The sequence below is a fragment of the Grampus griseus genome (assembly GCF_964374135.1).
Source record: "Grampus griseus genome assembly, chromosome: 11".
Classification (NCBI taxonomy): Eukaryota; Metazoa; Chordata; class Mammalia; order Artiodactyla; family Delphinidae; genus Grampus; species Grampus griseus.
In genome coordinates, this window is record NC_139005.1 from 50197179 (window position 1) to 50224839 (window position 27661).

Genomic DNA, 27661 nt, shown 5'->3' on the forward strand with positions numbered 1-27661 from the left:
TTGTAGTGCCATTCAGTGCTCAGTTTCTTATCGACAAAGTTTAAAAAAAACCAATAATGCTATTAAAATAGCTATTACTTCCTCTAAGGGATGCGAAGTATTTATGATGTATCCTCAAATCATTGCAAGGTCTCTAAGAAGGAAAGGGAGCCAGACAGAATAGCTCAAAAAACCCCACTGAGTTCCATTAATGAAAAATGCAGTAACAACAGCCAGTAGTGTTGTAATTTACCTCTGTTTAGAAATGAAAGAAGTTGATGCTCTTGGCTGGCTTCAATTTACCTGCAGTCAAAGGAAAGCAAATTCTCTCTTTAAATAGGAAAGCTTTGGTTAGGCAGCAGTTAGACTTAACAGTGGCCGTTGGCGATGCTTTCTGATTAATCAGCAGAGCTATATTTAAATTTTAGGATTTTGTATGCCAGACAGGAAACCAACACATTCTGGTTAATGAAAAGCAAACAGGAAAAAGCTGTGAAGTTTTGAAGACCCCCCCACCCCCCACCCCGCCGCCTGGGCAAAAGACTGTAATAAAAGCAAGAGCTAACACTCATACAGCACTTGACAGTTTAGGAAGATCTTTTCACACACTTGATTTCATTTCGTCCTTACAACGACCCTGTGAGGTAAGTGTTATCAGCGCCATTGTACAGCCTAGGAAATGGAGGCTTTATGTCTTTTTAAGCCATTTCCCTAAAGTCATGCACTTAATAACGAAGGAAGCCAGACTAGATGCAGAGCAGTTTTCTTTCTATTTCCCCACCCTCTTCCTGCCCAGCCCTGCTTCTCCTCCACTGTGAGACTGTTCGACGGGTGGGTGATCAGAAGGAAGGACCAAGTTATTTTTAATTAAACATGAGGGAACATTCAGTATCCTGAGTCATTCTTTAGGAGACTCGTATCTATGAATCTGGATTCCTCAGACATGAAGTAATGATGGTGTTAATATCCAGTATAGCACAGGATACCTTATAACACTGGTCAAAACATGTTTACAATTTTCTAGAGAAAGCCTACATAATACCTTAGGCAATCTACTTTCTACTCTTCTAATAAAATTGCATATTTTTCATACAAATCTGACCTTAAAGCAGCTTTGCAGTGGGAAGAAAAAGATATTATCGGCCAGTTGACAACATTTTCTCTAACCTTCAGCATCTTGGTAATCGTGCTTTTGACAACCAATGAAACATGAGGAACCAAAGGAGGGAACTGCCAGTTTTAAAGTTACTGTTTTGAAATGGAGGTGATTTATAGCTTCTAACAGAACTTTCCTCTTTCCACTCTGCAACAGGCACCCCCTACTCAATATCCCTCAAGCTCTCATGCCTCTTCAAGGCACCATCCCACTCCAGGCCACGGTTTGAGACTGCATTTTCTGATACATAAATTTATTTTACTGGACGGAAGCATAATTTCTCTGACGTCTCTTCTAATTCCTTTCAAACCCTAAGGCTGCTGATGAGCTTACTTTGTTCAGAAATAATGCCCCTACATTATACGACTTCTAAACCAACCAAACCTTAGTTATGTCAGAAATAAAAAGAAAAGAAACCCACAGCAAAATATAAAGCCAGGTGGTTATGCTTTTTCCTTTAGAAATATTACTTCTGTTATTTCTGGGTTAGGTCTGCAGATTTTAGTGTGGCATGTTTTTATTAACATTCCGTATAAAACAATTCATAGCTTTTGCTTGTAGCAATGTGAAAATGCAACTAGAAACACAGTCTTGTACTCAACAGATTGATTTATCTTATATTTGTTCTAATAATTTCTGGCTGGATTCAGTCAGTGGGCTGAAAAGTCCGTTACAGGAGTCAGGCTGCATGCTCAGGATGAAACAGGAATGAATTGGATGGACTTGGAAGATTTAGCTGAGTCCTTCCACACGCCGGTCCTATTTGTGGGGCTTCGGTTGTTAGTGAAGGAAGTCTGTTTTCGGCTCATACTGTCAGAATCTTCTTTGTTGAATATTTGTTTCATGTTTTGGCAGCATGGGAAGCTTTGGATACAGTCTTGCAGGAGATGGCCACTAAAAAACATGTATATCCAGGGATTGCAGCAACTATTCAAGGAAGCCAGTAATGCAGTGATGGTGGTGGCCGGGTTTTCCGACTCTGTATGGAAAACATAAGGGGAGAGCATTTAACTAGTCAAATGCAAGTGACAGCACTGGATAAACTCATTTTTCTGTTGGTTCATGAAAGCTGGAAAATGTTATGGGTCAATATAGAAAATAAAGTATTTTGTTTATCAGTCAGGGAAATGGTTGGTGAATGGAAATTGCTTGGTTGTAAAATATTTTCGTAGGCAAGATGCCTTGAAATTAATTCAGGGATTTTAAACCACTATTAAAATATTTAAGTAGAATGAGTGGGACTTCCAAGAGGTTAAGAATATTAAATAACTTAATAAAGTTTTGAATCCTTTATGTTAGCACTAGCGTGTGCTAATGAACACAGCACTTAGAGAACGGCTTCCATTTCAGTGAAATTTCTAGAGGCTATAGCCACATATACCAAATTATATCCATCCTGATAACTCAGGCAAAAGTATGACATTATGGACCATGTTTAGTTGTTTTAAATTTTTTACTATTAAACATATTCTTGTAATAAGAAATCTATACCGAAGGGGGTAGTTGAAATAGGTCCCTGAAAGATGCAATATTTAGTTGTTTTCTTTGGTTAATTAGAAGCTTCATCTGATTTTAAAAGAAAACCATCTTTGATTGTGGCTTGAACAATTAAATTATATTATGAAGAACAGATAAATTAAGAAATTCCAACAGTCCTTTGAACTATTTTTTGTGTATTTGCACTGGTAAACTACATAAATATCACCTTTCACCATAGAACTATTGCACTGAGAATATACCTTTTCTAAAGGTAAGAATAATAGGCAAGCACTGATTTTCCCTTATTAATTATGAACTTGGGCCTTCTCACTCTTGTTGCGCCAGAATAAATTACAGGTTAGTTAATCAAACTTTGTGCTAAGATGCTACTCTTAAAGGCGATCAGGTTCCAGGACTAAGACTGTATTCAGAAAGAATGGAAATCATCGACATACCTGTGCACAAGTGAAGAATTTTTTAGTAATTGTGTCTGAATCCTGATAGAGCAACAAATAGGCTGAATTTTTTATTTGATTAATACTTAAGAGGCTGCCAAGACCAAACAAGACAGGAAATATAGCATTTATGTTGTATTTTTCATCATCAGTGCTATTATAGCCATGACTTTTATTTGTCTGAATTAAATTCACTCTCAAGTGTTTAATTTGTACATACAACTTTCAAAGTATATCACAAATAACAAAAGGAGACACTTCTTCCCAGATACCTGTTTCCCAATTACAGTTGTTGTCAGCAACATTTCTGTAATATATTTGATGTGAAAAAAAATTTTTGTTTTCCTTATCAAAGGAAATTTTTTTTCAAGATACAATATTAAATAATGCTTTTGGGGGTAAGTTCTCGTGAAGCTGGTTTTCCTAGTTTGTGAAGGAATTAAAATCAAACGAGCTAGTAGGTGCGGAGGACATTCTCAGAAAACTACAAGAGTTGTGTGGAGAGATGTACAGCTGTGTGGTCAAGTTAGTGCTGAAGGACTAATGAATCAGTCTAACAAATTTAGAGTTTATTAATAATCCTGCTTTGAAACACTGGGGAGAAAAAAGTGTTAAAGTAATTGTAGGAAAAAATCAAAACATTATGATAAGAAATGGAACACTAGCTAAATGCCAAATTAAAATGATTGACTTAAGAATCTCTCTTCAACACATTTAAACTATTTTCAAATTAAAAATATGTCCGTTTTACCCTTACTTTGGGGCATTTCTACAAAAATTTTACATTGCGATACTTTTCACAAACTAGCAAAAAGCAGTTGTGACAGTATACATATTGCTCTGAATCCAACAGACTTCAAAGCAGGGTTTTAACACAGCGGTTAGTGCTTTGGCAAGAAGTCATTATTCTGTTCTGTAATTGCGCGGCTGACTCTAGGGCACAGTTTTCTGGATTTGTGGTTTTAGGAGCTCGTTACAAATGCAGATTCCTGGGCCCCATTCCAGATCTACTGAATCAAAACGTCTGGGGTGGGGACCCCACGACTTTGGCTTTTAACAGTTCCGCTCAAGATGTGATTCTCATGCACGAAGTTTAAAAACTATTGCCCTAGAGGATATTATGAAAAGAAACTCTCTCCCCCCACCCCCCCAAGCACACAGACCCCATCTGTGCACCTTACTCCATCGTCCCGCGACACCTACCGACCCAGGGGAAATTCTTATCCCAGACAGACCACATCTGGATGATGAAGAAGGGCGCCCAGCAAACGATGTAAGCCGTCACGATCACGAAGGTCATCTTCACCGTGCGGATCTTGGCGCGGGAAATTGTCTTCACGCTGCTGACACACGGCGCGAGCAGGAGCTCCTGGTGGAAGGCGCCGCCTGCGCCCTCCGCGCGGGCGCCCTTGCCCTGGCGCACCGCAGTCTTTCCGCGGACGTTGCGCCAGATGTGGTAGCAGATGAAGCCGTAGCAGGTGCCCAGGCTGACCACGGGCGCCACGAAGATGCTGCCGGTCATCCAGGTCACGTAGGCGGGGAGACCCCAGGGCTGGATGAAATTGGCCCAGCAGTCGTAGGCCTTGGTGACGTTGCTCACTTCGACCACGGAGAAGACGAAGTACTGTGGAGTGCTCAGCACGAAGCTCAGCACCCAGGCGGCAGCGATCATGAGGCGCGAGCGGCGCGCCGGCTGCTGCAGCGTCTTCAGCGGGTGGCACACTGCGATGTAGCGGTCGGCGGTCATGACCACCAGCATGTAAGCCGATGCGAACATGGCGAACACCTGCAGGTGCTTCACCACGCGGCAGAGCCCGTCGGGTCCGCGGAAACGGTAGGTGATGTCCCAGCACAGCTGAGGCAGCACCTGGAAGAGAGCGACGGCCAGGTCGGCCAGGCTGAGGTGGCGGATAAAGAGGTGCATGCGGGACATCTTGCGAGGCGTGCGGTGCAGCGCCAGCAGCACACTGCTGTTACCCAGCACGGCCACCACGAAAATCACGGCCAGCACGGCGACCTCCAGCTTGGCCAGCTCCTCGTTGCGCTCGTCCGCCAGTGGGCTGTCATCTTTCCCGAGCGCCTCCGCTTCCCAGCTGGTGTTGGCACCGCTGGCGTCCAGAGGCCACCATGGGCTGGAGTTCCCTGCGGGCCCCGCGCCGGGGCTCCCGGAGAAGCTCATGCTGTCCATGCAGCGCCTCCTCGGCCTCGGCGGAGGCCCGCTCCCTTCCCGCCTGCTCGAGCGGTGCGCTCCCTCCTTGTAGCGCTCACCGCGAGCCGGGCTCTGCTCGCTCTCTTGCGGGTGTCTCCCGGCGCAGCGTGTGCCACCAGCCAGTTCGGCCGCTCTCGGTCGAATTGCCCGCCCCTTTGCCTGCGCTGCCCTGTCTCAACTCGGGCGAAGCTGGGGAGGTGCGCTCCGAATCTCTGAAAGCACTGGGCTCCAAACTCAAATTATTGATGCGGAGTTTGTTTCCCCAGATCGCGTTCCCTCTCGCCTCAGTGGTTGGAGACTGCTCGGTGCCTACACTCGCTGCCTCCCTTCCCTCTTCCCTGGGGTTTTTCTTTTTTCTCCCTCCCTACGTCGGTGATTTGTCCTCTTTGCATCGCTGCTGCAGGGGTGGGGCTGGGAACTCGCGGATTACTTGGCGTAATAGGGGGTTGACCGTGGCGCTTTCCCTCTCTTCTCTTCTAAAAAAACCTTGGAGATCTGGACATGTCATGCCTTTTCAGGGTTTACCATCATTTCCTCTAGCCTCCCTCAAGGGTCACCTTAACCCCCGCATTTGACTTCAACAGACGCTGTCAACATGATACCCAGAAATCCCGAGTCCACCGCCCGCGTGGGTGCTCTTGATGCTGAACTTGGCGCGTGTGCCCACCTGCTTCAGCTTGGGTGTCTCCCTCCGCAGCGGGTCCGCCCATCCCGGGGAAGCCAGTCTAATTTTATTCTCAGGGCAACGTGGCTACGGGAATTTCGTCTCACACCAACCCCGCTCCTCTCCGCCCTCCTCTGTAGGGTAACAACTGGGTGACTTAAAGGACGCTCTCTTCCCGGTAACTTTGATGCCTGCTGTTTGTTACTCTGCCCGCGTTCGCGGACCGGAAGGACGCGCTCGCAGTCCCGGCGGCTGCCTGTACAGTGCACTTATCTACAGCGGGGGGAAAAGGAATGTCTCCTGGTTTTCCAGTTTCCCCCGGGGCTGGGAGCGTGTTGGGGGGTGGGTGGGACTTAAGGAGTTTTCTCTAAACTTGATTCCCGGGGTTTTCTCCGGGAAAAGCCTGATTCCCACAGCTGGGATGGGCGGGATTTGGGCCACAGTAGTCCATGGGGACTTCGTCTGGTTACTACTGAATCCTGGGGACATCTCCTCGGGTGGACGAAGAGCCGCTGCTGGAGAGCGGCAGCCCAGGCAGCGCTGTCCAGGACACCGGAGCGAAAAGCCGCCAGGCTCCTTGTGCTGGTGGATGAGAAAGAGGCAACCTCCAGGCAGAAAAGAGACTCTCTGAAGCAAAGAGAGAAAAGACCACCTACCTATTAATTAGTTACTCTGGGCAGCTGGAGCCCAGCTGCAGGGCATGAGACGGGCAGGATTACTAACCCTCTCCCTTAGCTCTGCCTTTAAACTTTGGTGAAGAAGATACGCTTGGAAGGACGGCAAGGGGGAGCTGTTTTCAGGCTATTTCACAAAAGAAGAAAAAAGGAAAAAGTAAACACTTTATAAGGTTATCTACTCTGTAGATACACGAACATGACATTTTGGTCAGAACATTTGTATATTGTGGCCATGGTATAATTTGATTGAGAAGAATATCTATGAAATGTAGGCAAAGAAACCAAAAGATTTTCTGAGATGCAGTTCTCAGTGATAATTCCACTTTGCTTCCCAGTTCATGCACGCTGAGTCCCAAGGCTGTCACACTAAGAGTGCTGGACTCGACCCTGGGAGTCCTTCATTGTGACTGCATAAGCCTCGGTTTATACATCTTTAAAATGGGAATGAAAGTACCCGTCTTACCTACTTTTGAGGTTACTTTGAGGATCAAGTAAGACAATGTTCTATTTGGGGAAATGCTCTCAAAACTACAAGGTGTGTGGCGTTGTCTCACTTTCTCCAAGATATCTTGGAGGCAAAAGACTTGAAAAGTTCAGAGACGTCAGTAAGTAAAATATTTCCAGACCACCTGTCTGGAAAAATCCTTCAAGCAATTAGGTAAAAGTCACTGACTCGGAGAGGTGACCTTCTTTTGAGTCACAAATTACATTATTAGTGTTGCATATGAAAAATAATGTCTGACCCTAGTGTCCCAGAGTATTGCAAAAGTGGTCCATTGGCCAGAACCTGGCAATTTTATTGCCCTTGGTCCTACACCTTTGAGCTTTGAGGTTTCCTGAAGGGAAGGAATCTACAGTACAGGGTTACCAAAGTTCCTTTGCGTGTTCTTATTCCAGATGGATGGTGTGGTAGCCTCTCAGAAAATCATTCATCTGTGTCAGGCCCTCTGATCCAATAATAAAACTATATCCAAGTTATAAAAATAACTTGTTAGGTTACATTGGTGGGCACAGTTGGAAGATATTCTTCTTCAGTGAACAGTAGTGCTAATTACCTGTGTGTATTATATATATACACACATATATATGATACATATATGTGTGTGTGTGTGTGTGTGTATATATATATATATATATATATATATATATGAAAAAATGTTCAAGGCAGATTCCACAACCCGGTCCCTCTTTTAAACTATGGAGTTTTAAAAATGTGTTTGTCTTGGTTTTACTCGTTCTCTATTCAAAGGAAACCAGGACCACTGAAATACTGACTCACTATTCATGTATCTGCTATGAAAATTACTCAGTGGAAGGTAAAGGAATTGTGGTCCTAAAATGTGAAAAGAACATAGCCAGTATTTTCTGTGGCATCTTGTGCTTTGTCTTAGAGCTATTTGTATTTGCTCTGTACTTCTTGTATTAAGACTTACTACTTTCCCCATCTTATTCTCAGTGGATTTCAGTTAACATATTTTGGGGGTGAAATGATGAAAAGAAAAAAATGGGAGTTGTGCATACTTGTCCTGGAGTTACCTTTCTCTGTCATTCTTCCTTCTTCCAGTTTGCAATTCCATATATTTAAGAAGTATTTCAGTTAATGAAAACAGACACCCCTTTCCCTTACTACAATAGCTGTGTGACTTTATTTTAATCTTTCAGCTTCAAATTCTTCATCTGTAAAATCTTGGTGATAAAATATAATGCAGTGACTGCAAGGATTATTTAAGTTGTCATTTAAGTTTCTGGCATTTCATGGGTATTCAAAACATTAATTCTCCCTTTTTCCCCTAAATTTCTTCCATATTACTTGTTATTTTGCTGATAAGATTTTTCCTTCCAATTGAAGCAGCATTTCCCCACCTCCCTTCTGTGCAATAGAAAATGATGATAGGTTTTCTATGAGAAAAGAGTTCCACAGTTGAATACATTGGGGGAGGTGCTGTATTTGCATCTTATTCTCTCCTAGAGATTCATACATAAAAAACCTCTGAGAAACCTACTTAACTGTGTTTATCAGTGTTTCCCAAAGCTATTTGACCATGGAAAACACCCATCCTTTTACTTTCCCCGTGGAAGAGTGATGAACATGTCACAGGACAATGGATACAGTTTGAAGAACACTGAGTAAGTGTACTTGGAGTTCCAGAACTCTGGGGTACTACCACCAGATTTAGTCAAATCAGAAAGTCCAGGGGCAGAGATGCCCAATGTCAATGGATTACATTTAGTTTATCACATTACCTTATGTACTGCCTTATAGCTGCAATCAATATGTTCTTCTTCCTTTCCTTAAACTTTCAGTTTACTTCTTGTCTTAGTGAGAAAAGGAAGAAATTGGGTGTCTGTAGGAGCATTCATTTTACTTCCATAGCCCACAATGACTCTTTCCCCTTCAATTACAAATTAATGACACTCTAGTCACAGGGCTGTAGTCTGGTATTCATACCATTACTTCTAGCAAATCAACAAATATTTGTTGCACATCACTCTGCTAGGTCTTGAGCTGGATACCAAGAAGTGTGTAATGGTCACTAACATTTAGTAAACACTTTGGGCCAGGCACTCTCACAAGCGCTTTACTTCATTTAATCCTCCCAATGACCATCTAAGGGATGTACTCTTATTATTTCACTTTACATTTGAGGAAACAGAGGCACAGAGAGGTTAAATAACTAGGCTTGGGTGACACAGTTGGTCAGTATTAGAATAAGGATTTGAACAGAAGGAACTGATTCTGGCAGAATTTACAATCATAACCATCACACTGTACTGCCACCTGTGAGCCTCATGTTCCTGCATCTTACAGTCTCATATGGGGTACTTGGGTGGTTACTTAACATTTCATCTGTGTATGATATGTTCTCCTTTAAGACTAAGAGATCAGGTAGGATCTGCTCTGGTTATTCTATATCTTTGGTTTTCTCGTTAGTAAACTAAGTACAGGATAGTAGTAGTAGTAGAATAAATAATAATAGGTAATATTAATATTTACCAATGCTGAATAAGCTCTTAATTTGTGAGTAAGAGCTTTAAATTTATTATTTTATTTACTCTTTCAAGTAGTATTTAACATAAACTGTGTATAGGAATATACTTACTATTATCCCACTTTACAGGTGAATAAAACAAAGGTTAGGGAGGTTAAGCAACTTAACCAAAGTCACAAGACTCCAAGTGGCTGGGCTGAATCACACATCAGTCTGTCTGAAGTCCAGGCCTGTGTTCTAACCTCTGTGCCCTACTGCTGCCCATATACATCACAAGCATTTAACACATATTTGCAGAAAGAATTAACAAACATTGTAATAGAAACTGTTTTTTGAGTGCTGAAGGAACATACATTTCAGAAAGTGTTTGATGATTGGATAAATTAGGGATGAGTTCTTGAGGAGCCATCCTTAAGCACCTAAATCTCTCTAGTATCTCCATGAAAACAGAGAGTCAGCTTTTATATCTAGAGGGTCTTCAATGATTCTAGTCACCTTTCTGCCTTATGAATCCTGGACAGGTAAGTGTATATTTGATTTTAAAATTACCCAGTGAATGATTGTCTTTAACACACACACACACACACACACACACAGGATTCTAAAAAATGCTGCATGTCAAACATGGAAAAACATCATGTCTTCATTATAACACTGTTTACTCTATTGGGGTCAAATGAAAAATGAGGACAGAATTTGCTCCTATTTAAAAAGTTTTATTTTCTTATGTGATAAAATGGGCTTGCCTGTTAGAAAACAGAGCTATGGCATTAAAGAGAGGCTCCCATGCTCAACAAAATCTCAAATATCCTAATATTTGTTGATGAAAAATTAAAATCTCATCACTTGTTTTGAATTTGAAAAATTCTAAGTCAGTCAATACAGCATTAGTAGAAAAGCCACTCCAAAGGAAGATTTCTAAATTTACTATTGATATCATATGTTCAGAAAATTGTTTGCATTAAAAATTATATGGTTGGGGCTTCCCTGGTGGCACAGTGTTTGGGGGTCTGCCTGCCTATGCAGGGGACACGGGTTTGAGCCCTGGTCTGGGGGGATCCCACGTGCCGCGGAGCGACTGGGCCCGTGAGCCACAACTGCTGAGCCTGTGTGTCTGGAGCCTGTGCTCCGTGGCGGGAGAGGCCACGACGGTGAGAGGCCCGTGCACAGTGATGAGTGGCTCCCACTTGCCGCAACTGGAGAAAGCCCTCGCACAGAAACGGAGACCCAACACAGCCAAAAATATAAATAAATAATTAATTAAAAAAATCATATGGTTGATTTAATTTAAAACTTTAAAAAATATAAGCACATTTAAAATGTGAGTTTAAAAATTTTGCTCCTGATGAATTAGTATGTATTTGGATTCTCTGCATTTTCATAGTTCAGCAACTTCAATATTATGCTTAGAATTTGATAATCATCAAGACACATTCTTTTAGTGAGTCGGCATCATTGAATCCACCTCTGTGTATTTATTAATTCCTTTTTCACAAGAGAAAGGTTTGTGGTGTTTGAAGGGTGCTGACATCAGGAATTGTGATACTGTCATTATTTTGTTGGTCTACTGTGAATACTATCTTTTTAAAATAGACAAAAATTCTTTTTGCTTCTCCTTTTCTTCTTTTTTGAGGTTTGACAAGGGGTTAGTTTTGAAGAAATACATTCCATTTCTACATCCACTCCTCTTACCTCTTCTGTCTGCCGCCTCACATATACTTGCCAGATGCTTGAAAGTTTCTGAAAATCTCTCTTTTTGCTATTACCAGGGAGGACTGTGATTCATATGAAATATGGTGCATTTTATTTTCATTAGGATTTTCATGGTGATAATTACATATTTACAACTAATTTATCCCTGGATAAAGCAGACCTGTTTCCTGAGAAAAGGTTTAATCCATTTGGACTACAACTACTACTCTATGTATATGTAAGAATCTCTAAGGTTTAATTTCTCCAAGTATATTTAAGATATGGATGTAAAATAGAATAGGTTTGAAATAGTTGGGGCTTTGCCTCAGTGTTCCCAAACAGACTTTTATCTGAAAATGTTTTCTGAGTACATGGTAAGTCAGTAGAATGAAATAACTATAAAGACATCATCATTACAATTTCCAGAGTACGTGCAATCAAATGGATGTCTGATGCTCTTTATTTATTCCTACATGGAATACAGTATTAAAAAGGAAGAATTATTATGTAACTGATCTTGAGAGAAGACTTTTACACTTTCTCTGCCTATCTTGTGTTTGAAAAGCCAGTCCATCTTCTCAAGAATATAACTATTCTTTCAGAGAGGATCTATCACAACAATGCAGCATTTTAAAAAGTTGTGTCAGGGCTTCCCTGGTGGCGCAGTGGTTGAGAGTCCGCCTGCCGATGCAGGGGACACGGGTTCGTGCTCCAGTCCGAGAAGATCTCACATGCCGCAGAGCGGCTGGGCCCGTGAGCCATGGCCGCTGAGCCTGTGCATCCGGAGCCTGTGCTCTGCAACGGGAGAGGCCACAACAGTGAGAGGCCGCGTACCACAAAAAAAAAAAAAAAAAAAAAAAAAAAAAAAAAAGAAAAGTGGTGTCACACAACTAAATCCTGTATGGATTTATTTTATCATAATGGAATATTAACTTGGAGTACTCAGCCATAGAAGACCTGGGCAGACAAAAAATCTGGAACACACTTTTAATATTACTTCTACTGTGGTTATGAATAAGGGGAAGAAGAAAAAGAAGCTATATTCATTCATTTATAATGATAATAGCTGTATTTTCTTCCTAGAACAATATTATTTTATAAAAATGTGAAAACAGAGAAAAATGTAAATAAAATTTAAAATGTTTCATACTACTCCCAGCACCCATAGATAATCACACGTATCATTTGCTTATGCTTTTCCAGTTCTTTTACTGTGTGTATATCTTTTATAAAACTAAAATTAGACCATATTATATAATATAATCTGATTTTTCAAATTCACAACGTATTGTAAACTTTTCTCCATGTCATTGAATATTCTTCTGTATCATCAGTTTTATGGCTTCAGACTTTTCCATCCCATTGATGCACCTAACTTATTTATTTTATATGTTTTTCTTTTTTTGAGGAGGAGGGTAGTTTTGGCCTCCTGGATGTCTTTTTTTTTATCATCTTTATTGGAGTATAATTGCTTTACAATGGTGTGTTAGTTTCTGCTTTATAACAAAGTGAATCAGTTATACATATACATATGTTCCCATATCTCTTCCCTCTTGCGTCTCCCTCCCTCCCACCCTCCCTATCCCACCCCTCTAGGTGGTCACAAAGCACCGAGCTGATCTCCCTGTGCTATGCGGCTGCTTCCCACTAGCTATCTGTTTTACGTTTGGTAGTGTATATATGTCCATGCCTCTCTCTCACTTTGTCACAGCTTACCCTTCCCCCTCCCCATATCCTCAAGTCCATTCTCTAGTAGGTCTGTGTCTTTATTCCTGTCTTACCCCTAGTTTCTTCATGACCTTTTTTTTTTTCTTAGATTCCATATATATGTGTTAGCATACGGTATTTGTTTTTCTCTTTCTGACTTACTTCACTCTGTAGGACAGACTCTAGGTCCATCCACCTCACTACAAATAACTCAATTTCGTTTCTTTTCATGGCCGAGTAATATTCCATTGTATATATGTGCCACATCTTCTTTATCCATTCATCTGTTGATGGACATTTAGGTTGCTTCCATGTCCTGGCTATTGTAAATAGAGCTGCAATGAACATATTGGTACATGACTCTTTTTGAATTATGGTTTGCTCAGGGTGTATGCCCAGTAGTGGTATTGCTGGGTTGTATGGTAGTTCTACTTGTAGTTTTTTAAGGAACTTCCATACTGTTCTCCATAGTGGCTGTATCAATTTACATTCCCACCAACAGTGCAAGAGTGTTCCCTTTGCTCCACACCCTCTCCAGCATTTATTGTTTCTAGATTTTTTGATGATGGCCATTCTGACCGGTGTGAGATGATATTTCATTGTAGTTTTTTTTTTTTGTTTTTTTTTTTTTGCGGTATGCGGGCCTCTCATTGTTGTGGCCTCTCCTGTTGCGGACCACAGGCTCCGGACGCGCAGGCTCAGCGGCCATGGCCCACGGGCCCAGCTGCTCCGCAGCATGTGGGATCCTCCCAGACCAGGGCACGAACCCCTGTCCCCTGCATTGGCAGGCGGACTCTCAACCACTGCGCCACCAGGGAAGCCCCTCTCATTGTAGTTTTGATTTGCATTTCTCTAATGATTAATGATGTTGAGCATTCTTTCATGTGTTTGTTGGCAACCTGTATATCTTCTTTGGAGAAATGTCTATTTAGGTCTTCTGCCCATTTTTGGATTGGGTTGTTTGTTTTTTTGTTATTGAGCTGCATGAACTGCTTGTAAATTTTGGAGATTAATCCTTTGTCAGTTGCTTCATTTGCGAATATTTTCTCCCATTCTGAGGGTTGTCTTTTGGTCTTGTTTATGGTTTCCTTTGCTGTGCAGAAGCTTCTAAGTTTCATTAGGTCCCATTTGTTTATTTTTGTTTTTATTTCCATTTCTCTAGGAGGTGGGTCAAAAAGGATCTTGCTGTGATTTATGTCATAGAGTGTTCTGCCTATGTTTTCCTCTAAGAGTTTGATAGTTTCTGTCATTGCATTTAGGTCTTTAATCCATTTGGAGTTTATTTTTGTGTATGGTGTTAGGGAGTGTTCTAATCTCATACTTTTACATGTAGCTGTCCAGTTTTCCCAGCACCACTTATTGAAGAGGCTGTCTTTTCTCCACTGTATATTCTTGCCTCCTTTATCAAAGATAAGGTGACCATATGTGCGTGGGTTTATCTCTGCGCTTTCTATCCTGTTCTATTGATTTATATTTATGTTTTTGTGCCAGTACCATACTATCTTGATTACTGTAGCTTTGTAGTATAGTCTGAAGTCAGGGAGCCTGATTCCTCCAGCTCCATTTTTTGTTCTCAAGATTGCTTTGGCTATTCAGGGTCTTTTGTGTTTCCATACAAATTGTAAAATGTTTTGTTCTAGTTCTGTGAAAAATGCCAGTGGTAGTTTGCTAGTGATTGCATTGAATCTGTAGATTGCTTTGGGTAGTATAGTCATTTTCACAGTGTTGATTCTTCCAATCCAAGAACATGGTATATTTCTCCATCTATTTGTATCATTTTTAATTTCTTTCATCAGTGTCTTATAATTTTCTGCATACAGGTCTTTTGTCTCCTTAGGTAGGTTTATTCATAGATATTTTATTCTTTTTGTTGCAGTGGTAAATGGGAGTGTTTTCTTAATTTCATTTTCAGATTTTTCATCATTAGTCCTCCTGGATTTCTTACATTCTCCCTTCACCTCTGCCCCCACCCCACCTGCCTGCCCCTTACACACAATGCTGATTACAGATACCTCTTTACTCACATCCATGTTTATTTCCTAAGGTTAAAGTTCTGAAAGTAGAATTACTGGATCAAAGGTTATATAAAAATTTGACCTTATTATCAAATCACAATATATCAGCCTAATTATATAACATATAATAATTAACCAGCAGTGCATGAGAGTGCCCATTTTCCACAGCTTTATGGGCGTGGAATGTCTTCATTAAAAAGAAGTCTTTCCATATTTGATAAATGAATAACTAATTGTTTGAATGTGTATTGATTGACAAATAATGAAGTTAAATATTTTCCATAAACATCTTATCTAATTATATTTATTCTTTTGCAAATTAGTTACATTTTTGCTACATTTCTGGTAGAATTCTTAGTTTTCTTTTCATTTGGAAACGTTCTAATATATATATGATATTTTCCCCAGTTTATCATTTACCTTATTTAATTTGCTTTTAAATTTAATTTCTATTTCTTTGCTTTCCAGTGGGGTTGAATATCTTTTCAAATATTTCTAACTTTTTATATTTCTTCTTTTATATATTGCTTACATATATCTTTTGATTAATTTTCTATTTGGGTATACTTTTTTTGATATTGATTGGTAAGAATTATATACAAATATTTGCATATTTTTGCAATACAGAAGTTTTAAATTTTCCTCTAGTCATATTTATCTAACATTTCCTTCAGTAGCATGCTTAGAGGTCTTTTTCAAATTGAAATTATAGCTGTTATGTATATATGCATTTTTATTGATGTATATTGTTAAATTTTAGGTTTTCATGTCACTTAGAACTTATTTTGGTGTGAGGGGTGAATTAGGGATTCTACTACCCCCTTGCAATGGCTAGTTATTCCAATATCATTTATTGAATAAACAAGTCTTAGGTACCTCCAGAACCCTCCAACCCATTAACCTGCCAGCTTTTGATGTCCATCATCATTCTCTAGGTCCTCATTTATCTCATTACCTATTTTACATTCCATAGTCCATTAGTTTAATTAATTCTTTTGAATTCACGTTTCTCCTTGTCTGCTCTTTTTAAAAAAATTGTACTTCCTATGGAAAAATTCCCCTTTTTGTTAAATGCAGTTTTGTTCCTGTAGCAGAGCAGCTGGAATTTACAAGAAAAGCACAATGACCGATCAAGATAACTGGCAAGATAACTCTTCCACACCTTTTATTTTAATTCCCCATCACCCTCTACACTTCCTCACTCTCATCTAATGATCTTCATTCTTATTTCACATAAGAAATGGACATAAATCAGAAGAGAACTTAATACCCCTCCCTCTAGCTATTTACCTGCAGCCATACCCACATCTTCTGCCTCTACTTCTTTTATAGTGTCAGTTTCCCAGTCTTCTCACCAGTTCACTGAATCTCTTCCCTTCTAATCTACTTAAGGGTTTTGCTTCTGAAACTATCAGTTTTCCCCTCTCAACTGGCTTATTCCCATCAACTTATAAATATTCTGTAATATCTCCCATCTTAAAACTTTCCCTTGACCTCATAAACCCCAGTTTTTGCTCCATTTTTCTGCTCCGCTTTATAGCAAAAAAAAAAAAAAAATCCATCTATATATCCTGTCCCCAATTCTCTTCTGAGCCTCCTTTTTTTTACAGTTGCAAATAAAGTATTGTATCATAGAACATTTGATAATATACATGCAACTGAAGTTACGAATCATAAAAACAAAATCATTACACATGAACTTATCACCTTACTCAAGAAATAAAACAACACTTTGCATTTACCTGTATGTTCTTTCCTTCTCTCACCCTCCTGCCTTCTCACCTATCATAGATAATAATTTATACTTTTTTATATTCTTTCATTTTGTAAAAGTGAATGGTTGTATTACAGTTGTTATATATATATATATGTATATATATGTATATATGTATATGTATATGTATATATGTATATACATATATATGTGTGTGTGTGTATATATATATATATATAGAGAGAGAGAGAGAGAGAGAGAGAGAGGGAGAGAGAAAGAGATCCCTAACAATATATTGGTTAGTTAGGCTTATTTTTTTAGCTATATAGTGATGACATCACATTATATATAATCCTATGTAATGTGTTTTTTGCCACCCCGTGTTAGAAATATTAAGATTCATCCATGTTGTTACATAGGCTACAATTCTTTCATTTTAACTGTAGTTTACTGTTCATCCTATAAATATGCCAAAATTTATTTCCTTGTCAGTGAACATTTGGAATGCATTAAGTTTTTTGCTCTTATAAATAGTGCTACTATGAACATTCTTGTTTATTTCTCCTGGCACACAGGTACAAGAGATCTCGAGGGATCTATGAGCAGAATTGCTGGGTCATGGCATATGTGAATATCCAAATTGTCGTCCAAAGTGGTAGTTCTTTAATTAGCAGTAGTTTAGTTCCCAGTATTTTATATTCTTGCCAACACATGTTATTATCAGATTTAATTTTCATCAATCTAGAGTAAATGGAATTGTCTCAGTGGTCTTAATTTGCATATTATTGTTTAATAAGAATGTTGAACATATTTTCATATATTTATTTGCCATTATTTTTCTTTCTTTTTTTTTTGATATATTGCTCTTTCTATAGGTTGCCCAATTTACTACCGCTTCTTTATCTTTTTCTCTTGTTGATTTATAGAAGTTCCTCATATATCTGGATACTAATCCACAGTGTATCTTTTTGTCTGTTTAGAGGTTAGTCTTTCTCTTGTATGATGCTGTCTTTTCATAAATAACAGTTATTAATTTTACTGTACCTGAGTTTACTAGTTTCTTCTTTTATGATTAGCCTAAGCAATGTCTTTCATGTCTTGCCTAAGAAATTCTTCCAAATATCAAGGCTTTATAGATATTTTAATAATTTTTTTCTTATAAAAGGTTTTAAATTCTGTCTACACATTTAACCCACTTGGAAATGGTTCTTGTTGATGGTGGAACATAGGGATCTATTGTCATTGTTTGGTTCATATAGATGACCAATTGATTCAGCAGGATTTATAGGAAAAAAACCTTCTCCTTTCCCTGTTGATCTGCAATGACAAAACTCTGTCATAAATCAAATTTTCATGTATATGTAAATTTTCTAGGTTATTTATTCCTATTCCAAACCCACACTGTCTTATTATTATAGTTTCATAACAAGCTTTGATGTCTATTTGGACAATTATCCCTCTTTTTCCTTTTCCTCCTCCCTCTTTCCCTCCCTCATGTCAGATAGTTTATGATAACAGTGTTCTTTATGGTGGTGGCCTAGGGCCACCAGTTTCACCTCTGGAGGTGCTAGAGACTGAGAAACTAAGGTCCATCACATGGGCACTCCATGCCTACATGCCTGACTCTACTACACTATGGTTCAGGCGAGCCTCCCTAGTTAGCAGTACTTTGAACATGTTGTCACACGTTGTCACTGGGAGAATTAAGTGCTATCTGTATGTCTCCATTGGACGAGGACAACTGGAATCTCACACTTGTGCTCTCCTGAATTCAGCCCTCTGTGCCTTTCTTCTTTGCTAATTTTAATCTGTATCATTTGCTGTAATAAATGATAAACATGAGTATAAGAGCTTTTGTGAGTTCTGTGAGTTCTTCTGGAGAATCACTGAATCACTCCCTCCAGGTTCAATGGATTTAGAGTAAAGCACAAAAATCTATTTATAACAAGCACATAGATGGTCTGTGGGTTGTACTTTGAAAAACACTGAAATATCCCACAATATCCACTGCTACCAGAACTCATCCTGCTTTAGTTACCATTAAAATATATCACATTAGGTGACTGCATATCCCAGAGTGCCGTGCCACAAGATGTGTCTTACCCCTTTACCTCTGGCCACAGGGTTTTGGGAAGAAGTGTTTGAATTACTTCTAAATTCCCTTTAAAAATGCACATGGATTCACAAAAATGAAACTGGACTAATAACTCAGGAAGGGACAATCAGTGGAGTCATCATATCTTTTGCACACTCAGCTTACATTAATTTAGCTATATGTCCCAGACAGAGTGAGAAGAAGAGAGAGACTGGGGAGGTAGTAGCAGTGGACTCTACTTGGAATTCCACCTATTAAGCATATGCCCCGAAAGGAGGCTAAAAGGAGTCTATTCTTTTCTGTTTGGTTCAGTTCCCATTATGTGTCATCTTAAAATGCTGTGTGTGATCCACAATATTGATTGTTCAAACAACGTTATTCTCAGGCACAAGCCAGCCATGTCTTCTGGCTTCTAATGCTAGAGAAGACCCTGATTGTGTTTGACTCATAGAGAGGTAGTATGTTCATCTCCATGAAGCCTTACTTGGAGAATTTTCAAGGGTCATTTGGACTGTACCAGTTTTTTTTACTGTTTTGCTGACTTTAGGACCATACCTGGTATTATACCAACCTTCCCTGAACTGATGGGTGGTCAGGATTCTTAACCATCTCTGAAAATGATAACGTGGTGTTTACATGTTTTCTGTATGGAGTGAAAGCTCTGAAATTAATTAATTTCTAGTGAGCTAGAAATTAACAGAGGGCCACAGCTGAACCTTTCTATGCTTATTTACTAATGGGTTGTGCTGTTTTGTTTTTAGGCAAGGTGACCACAACACTGTTCTTTCAAATTAACTTCCCCTGTCTTAGTGTGGAAATTTTTCCCAGATTCTTGCAAATGCTTGATCGCTTCCCCTTGATTTCCAGAATTGTCATAGCTTTTTGCATTTTTGTGAATCCATGTGCGTTTTCAAAGGGAATTTAGAAGTAAGCATATTGGGTACTATTAGCTGAATCTTTTCTAAAATGGGAAGTTTTTTTTTTTTTGGCTGCGTCGGTTCTTAGTTGCGGCACTTGGGATCTTCCGTTGTGGTGTGCTGGCTTCTTTCTAGTTGTGGTGTGCAGGTTTTTCTCTTCTCTAGTTGTGGCACACAGGCTCCAGGGCGCATGGGCTCTGTAGTTCTGGCGCGCGGGCTTAGTTGCCCCACGGCATATGGGATCTTAGTTCCCTGACCAGGGGTCGAACCCATGTCTCCCTGCATTGCAAGGCAGTTTCTTTACCACTGGACCACCAAGGAAGTCCCAGGAAGTTTCTTGAAACGCTTTTAACACAGTGCCTCCATTGGAAGAGCATTTTCTTTTAATGTACATTCAAATGTGAAGATTACCATTATGTTATGACAAATGGTTTTCTACTTTAATACTGATTATTTCCGTATACATTTTGATGCCGAAAATTACTACCCATTTTCACCATCATCCTTGTTTCTGAAAATTACTACCCATTTTCACCATCATAATTTCCGTGCTTTTCCAAATTCTCACCTTTTTTTGAGGTCCTAATATAGTATTATTTAAGCAAGTAGGTAGCTGATGCCTTTTGGTTATGGTGTTAAAACTCAGAACTTCATGTCTCATAAGAAACTAATCTTGGGAAGGTATACCATTTAAAATAATTCCATTAAGTATTTTGGTGCTTAGAATTTTTGTCTTACCATACTTTTTATCTTTAGGAAATTACAAGTCACACTGTCTCCTCCTAATAAGACTCTGTATATGTCAATTAAAACCATGCAGAAATTTGTTTTGTCAAAACAGAGTACTATGGAAAGGCAGCATTAAATTAATTCTTATCTCTCCTGACGACTCTCTTCGTAGCAAGTTATTTTACTTTTAATGTTCTATCTTTTTTAAAGTGAGAAATTATTAATATTTGATGAGAAGTAAATATTAAAACAAGTTTCTCCCTTAAGGAGAATATTGTCAGATGTTTCCTCTACCTTTCTCCTGGGAAACAGAAAAAATATATACATGGAATGAAAAGAATATTGCCTAAAGGTGTTGTTTCTGATTTTCAATGAAATGTTCTAGCGTTTCTGAGCAGTTTGGCAAAAAAAAAAAAAAAAAAAAAAAAAAAAGCTTTCTGTTGTTTTCCTAACAGTAAATAAATGATGAATTTTGGAAATAATAATGACTGCAGGAAGATTGTCCTGCCTGTTAGTGAGCTTTTCTTCAACCTGCTTACTGTTTTAAAACTAGTAACATAATTGGGGCCAAACTGGTGAAATGAGTCCTATATATTATCCTCCTATAAAGGACCCAGATACAATAAATTTAGTAGCTCATTTATTTTCCTTGTTATTAATAGGAAAAGAATATATTGGAATGAGCTATCATAAATACAGATTAACAAGATAGCCAAGTTGGTAATATAACACAGATGAAAACTCTCATTTACCAGACTGACAGAAAATTGAGAAAACAACAAAGTAATGCTTTCAACATGCTGAGGGAAACTATTTGTCAATCTGAAGCTGACATTAAACAATGATCTTAGGAGCACATTAAAGACATTCTCAGATACATAAACTTTTAGAGAGTTTCTACCCACAGTCCCTCCCCAGAAAACTGTTACAGGATATATTTCAGCAGGAAGAGAAGTAATCTCTCGAGAAGAGAACACAGTAAACTTATTAAAGAAGTCAGTAAATAATTTGAATAGCTATTGTTTGTAAAACAATGTCAGATTTATGTTTATGTGTTTAATTAAAAAGGTAAAAGAATATTTTGAAAAACAAAAATAGGGACTTCCCTGGTGTTCCAGTGGTTAAAACTCCGCGCTTCCAATGCAAGGGGCCTGGTTTCCATCCCTGGTCACGGAACTAGATCCCACGTGTCACAACAAAGATCCCGCGTGCCACAAGTAAGATCTGGAGCAGCCAAGTAAATAAGTAAATAAATAAGTAAATAAATAAATAATTTTTTTTTTTAAAAAAGAAAAATAAATATAAGGGATAGGGTCTTCAATGGGTTTGATGCACTGGGGTGTAAGCATGTTTATCAGGGGAAAGAAATATGGAATAAATTTAGGTGTTGTTTGCCATATGCAGAATTTCTGAAATGGTCCCCCCAAATGTCCCTCCTTATTCCCAGGAAGCTGTGAAAATGCTGAGTTATCACTCCTGTGATTGTGTTATGTTTATCATAGTGTTGACCTTAATTAAGATAGGGAGATTATCTAGGTTGGGCCTGATCCAATCACATGGGCCCTTAAATTCAGAGAGCTTTCTCTGGTCGGCAAGTAGAAGTGAAAGTCAGAGGGAGTAGAAGCACGAGGTGGGATTCAGTGTGTTGTTGCTGGTTTAAAGAAGTAGGAGGCCATATGAAAAGGAATTGAGGCAACTTCCTGGAGCTGTGAGAAGCCCTCACTGACAGCCAGCAAGGAAATGGGGACCTCAGTTCCACAACTGCAAGGAGCTGAAATTGGTCAACAATTTGAATGAGCTTGGAAGCAGATTCTTTCCTAGGACCACCAAACAAGAGCCCAGCCTGGTCAACATCTTGATATTGGCTTGTGAGACCCAAAACAGAGAACCCAGTTGGGTCATGCCAGGCTTCTGACCTACAGAAATGGGAGCTACTATGTTGCATTGTCATTACATTTGTGGTAATTTGTTACTCAGCATAGAAAATTAATGTGTTGTTAGAAACTTTCACAGTTATAAGTATGCTTGTTAAAAATTAAGGAAATCTGGGGCTTCCCTGGTGGCGCAGTGGTTGAGAGTCCACCTGCCGATGCAGGGGACATGGGTTCATGCCCCGGTCTGGGAAGATCCCACATGCTGTGGAGCGGCTGGGCCCGTGAGCCATGGCCGCTGAGCCTGCGCGTCTGGAGCCTGTGCTCCGCAACGGGAGAGGTCGCAATGGTGAGAGCCCCGCATACCACAAAAAAAAAAAAAAAAAAAAAATTAAGGAAATCAGTGAAAAGGAAAGGAAATCTATAGCCTCCAAACTAGCTGAAGACAGATGGAATGTAGTGAATTTTATCAACCCAACAAAAGTCAGGAAGGAGGAGAAATTCATAAAGCGAACTTAGGAGATACAAAAATAAATAGAACTACAATAGTATTGATAGCAGGAGAATTTAAGTAATAGAACTACAATAGTATTGATAGTAGGAGAATTTAAGTAAATTCTCTTAGCCATAACAGATTAAATCGAAAAAAATTAAATAAGGATATTAAAAGCTAAGTAATGTGTTTAATAAGTTATATCTAATTTATTTATATCAAACCTGTATTTTCTAAACTAAAAATACACACTCTTTTCATACGCTCATCTAATAAAAATTAAAACAATACATACAACATTATCTGATTATTATGTATTGAATCTAGAAATTAATAACAGAAGCAGAACATCAAGTACCCTGACCAGTTGGATTTAAACAAAATAAAGCTAAACAATCAAATAAAAAACTCCTCAGGACTTCCCTGGCAGTCCAGTGGTTAGGGCTCTGTGCTTCCACTATAGGGGGTGTGGGTTCAATCCCTGGTTGGGGAACTGATATCCTGTGTGCCACATGGCAGGACCAAAACAAACAAACAAACAAAACTCCTTTTGAATCAACTCTTAGATCAAAGGAAATACAAATCATATTACAGAATACCTAGGAAATATTATTATTATACAATATATACTTTTATTTCTAAGATATTCATTTGTGAATATAAATATTAAATATTACTATAAATATTGAATGCTACATATTATCTTCTGAATATTTCTTTAGCTCTGTATATATATTTCTTAGTTATTCATCTTAAATTTTTAAAATTTCATATATACTATATGTATTTCATATATTATATATTGTATTTTATCTATAATATATGTTATATTCATATACAACAATATATTATACATATAAAATATATACAGTTAAAGAATATTCAGAGGATAAGTCATAGCATTAAATATTTATTTTAATAAGAAGAATAAAAATCAGTGAATTAAGACTACTGGAAACTATAAGAAAAAACTATAAATGTAAAGAGAGTAGAAATAGGAACTTAATGATAAAAAATGGTAGCAGTAAATGAGAAAACAGAAAATAATGATATAATAAATTAAACCAAAGAGTAGCTCTTGTAGGGGAAATAAAATAGACACACTTTGACTAACTTAATAAGAAAAAGATGGGAAAATGCAAATAAGGAAAATAAGAGGCTTTTCTAAAACACAGATCTCAGAGGTGGAGTCAAGATGGTGGTGTGGGAAGAGGCGGAGTTAGCCTCTCGCCACAACTAGGGCACCTCCCGGCCACTGGTGGAAGACTCTGATGCCCAAGGAAACGGGAGGAACCCTAAAGTGAACCAATAGGACATAGTGGGACAGAAGGGGGAGGAGAAGTGGAGGCCAGACAGGATGGGTGCCCCTGAGGCCGGGGAGATCAGGAAAAGAAGGCAGGAGGGGCTCTCCAGGAAGAGCAGGAGAGGAGCAGAGGGCAATTGCCCTGCCCATTCGGCCCCGGGAGCCCGCTAAACTCCCAGGCTGGTCCCCTGCCCTCCAAGGGCTCCCCCTGCTCCCCACCAGCCACACTGGTCTTGGGGGTATAGGAGGGAGGCTGGGGAGATAGAGAGAGGCAGGCGGGAGGGGCCCTCCCAGACCAGAGGAGCAGGAGAGGAGAGGAGAGTTTGCCCAACCCACTCGAGGGCAGGAAGGCTATTGGGCTTCCAGGTGAGGTCCCCTGCCTTCTGAGACCAGGGGTGGGGGGCAAGCCGGAGCCCCTTCTGTTCCTTAAGCCTAAGCTCCACCCCCCACAGCCCCCAGGGCCTTTTCCAACCCTGTGGGTCCTGAGCATTGGCCCTGTCCACCAGCCAAAACTTGCTTAGGCCCTGCCCTCCACAGCCAAGGCCTTCCTCCCCACCCTCGTTTTTTTTTTTCCTTTTCCTCCTCCTCTTTTTTACTATTGTGGTACTGATGTACCTTCTGGATGTTGATTCATTTATATTTTTATTTTTGTATTCTTTCTAACATATCCATTAGTTTCCTAGTCTTAATTTTATTTCTAACTTTGTTATTGTTCTCTCTTTTTTTTTTTTTACCATCCCACGTGACTTGTGAAATCTTGGTTTATGAGACTGGGGTTGGGCCAAAGCTCCTGCGGTGGGAGCTCTGAGTCTGAACGACTGGACTAACAGAGAACCTCAGACCCCAGGGAATATTCAAGGGAGTGGGTCTCACGGAGTTCCTCATCTCAGTGCCAAGACCCAGCTCTACCCAATAGCCTAGAAACTCCAGTGTTAGAAGCCTCAGACCAAACAACCAGTAAGACAGGAACACAATCACACTCATTAAAAAAAAAAAAAAAAAGAGATGGCAGAAAATTATGTCACAGATGAAGGAGCAAGGCATAAACCTACAAGACCAAATAAATGAAGAGGAAATAGGCAATCTACCTGAAAAAGAATTCAGAGTAATGATAGTAATGCTGATCCAGAATCTCGGAAATAGAATGGAGGCATGGATTGAGAAAATACAAGAAATGTTTAAGAAAGATCTAGAAGAACTAAAGAACAAACAAACAGAGATGAACAACACAATAATTGAATTGAAAAATAAACTAGAAGGAATCAATAACAGAATAACTGAGGCAGAGGAACAAGTAAGTGAGTTGGAAGACAAAATGGTAGAAATAACTGCCAAGGAGGATAATAAAGAAAAGAGAGTGAAAAGAATTGAAGACAATCTCAGAGACCTCTGGGACAACAGTAAACACCCCAATAAATTATAGGGGTCCCAGAAGAAGAAGAGAAAAAGAAAGGGTCTGAGAAAATATTTGAAGAGGCTATAGTCAAAAACTTCCCTAACATGGGAAAGGAAATATTCACCCAAGTCCAGGAAGCACAGAGAATCCCATACAGGATAAACCCTAGGAAAAACACACCAAGACACATATTAATCAAACTACCAAAAATTAAATTCAAAGATAAAATATTAAAAGCAGCAAGGGAAAAACAAAAAATAATGTACAAAGAAATCCCCATAAGTTTATCAGCTGATTTTTCAGCAGAAACTCTGGAGACCAGAAGGGACTGGCAGGATACACTTAAAGTGATGAAAGAGAAAAACCTACAACCAAGATTACTCTACCCAGCAAGGATCTCATTCAGATTTGATGGAGAGCTCAAAAGCTTTTCAGATAAGCAAAAGGTAAGACAGTTCAGCACCACCAAACCAGCTTTACAACAAATGCTAAAGAAACTTCTATAGGTGGGAAACACAGGAGAAGAAAAAGACCCACAAAAACAAATGCAAAACAATTAAGAAAATGGTAATAGGAAAATACATATCAATAATTACCTTAAATGTGAATGAATTAAATGCTCCAACCAAAAAACACAGGCTTGCTGAATGGATACAAAAACAAAACCCATAAATAAGCTGTCTACAAGAGACCCACTTCACACCTAGGGACACATACAGATTGAAAGTGAAGGGATGGAAAAAGATATTGCATGCAAATGGAAATCAAAATAAAGCTGGAGTAGCAATACTCGTATCAGATAAAATAGACTTTAAAGTAAATACTGTTACAAGAGGTAAGGAGGGACACTCCATAATGATCAAAGGATCAATCCAAGAAGAAGATATAACAATTATAAATGTTTGTGCGTCCAATATAAAAAAACCTCAATACATAAGGCAAATGCTAACATCCATGAAATGAGAAATTGACAGTAACACAATGATAGTAGGGGACTTTAACACACCACTTACACCAATGGACAGATCATCCAAACAGAAAATAAATAAGGAAACACAAGCTTTAAATGACACAATAGACCAGATAGATCTAATTGATATTTATAGAACATTCCACCCAAAAGTGGCAGAATACACTTTCTTCTCAAGTGCACATGGAGCATTCTCCAGGATAGATAACATCTTGGGTCACAAATCAAGCGTCAGAAAATTTAAGAAAATTGAAATCGTATCAAGCATCTTTTCTAACCACAATGCTATGAGATTGGAAATCAATTACAGGAAAAAACTGTAAAAATACCACAGATACATGGAGGCTAAACAGTGCACTACTAAATAACGAAGAGATCACTGAAGAAATCAAAGAAGAAATAAAAAAATACATAGAAACAAATGGCAGTGAAAACACAATGACCCAAAACCTGTGATATGCAGCAAAAGCAGTTCTAAGAGGAAAGTTTATAGCAATACAATCTCACCTCAAAAACAAGAAAAATCTCAAATAAACAATCTAACCCTACACTTAAAACAACTACAGAAAGAAGAACAAAGAAACCCCAAAGTCAGTAGAAGGAAAGAAATCATAAAGATCAAAGCAGAAATAAATGAAATAGAAGTGAAGAAAACAATAGCAAAGGTTAATAAAACTAAAAGCTGGTTCTTTGAGAAGATAAACAAAATTGATAAACCATCAGCAAGACCCATCAAAAAAAAAAAAGGGAGAAGACGCAAATCAATAAAATTAGAAATGAAAAAGGAGAAATCACAACTGACACTGCAGAAATACAAAGGATTATAAGAGACTACTACAAACAACTATATGCCAATAAAATGGACAAATACTTGGAAAGGTACAATTTTCCAAGACTGAACCAGGAAGAATTAGAAAATATAAACAGACCTATCAAAAGTAACGAAATTGAAACTGTAATTAAAAATTTTCCAACAAACAAAAGTCCAGGACCAGATGGCTTCACAGGCAAATTCTATCAAACATTTAGAGAAGAGCTAACATTGATCCTTTTCAAACTCTTCCAAAAAATTGCAGAGGGAGAAACACTCCCAAATTCATTCTGCGAAGCCACCATCAGATACCAAAACCAGAAAAGGATATCAGAAAAA

General features: G+C 38.9%; 1 protein-coding gene across 1 annotated transcript; it reads right to left on the reverse strand.

Annotated features, from left to right (window-relative positions):
- Positions 1-1131: 1131 nt before the first annotated feature.
- Positions 1132-5257, reverse strand: AVPR1A (arginine vasopressin receptor 1A; the record flags this gene model as incomplete). The annotated part of the gene is made up of 2 exons (XM_082666119.1): positions 1132-2114; positions 4273-5257. The coding sequence occupies 2 exons, from the start codon at positions 5255-5257 to the stop codon at positions 1828-1830; spliced, it is 1272 nt and encodes a 423-aa protein (XP_082522245.1). The 3' UTR covers positions 1132-1827.
- Between the last annotated feature and the right edge of the window lie 22404 nt (positions 5258-27661).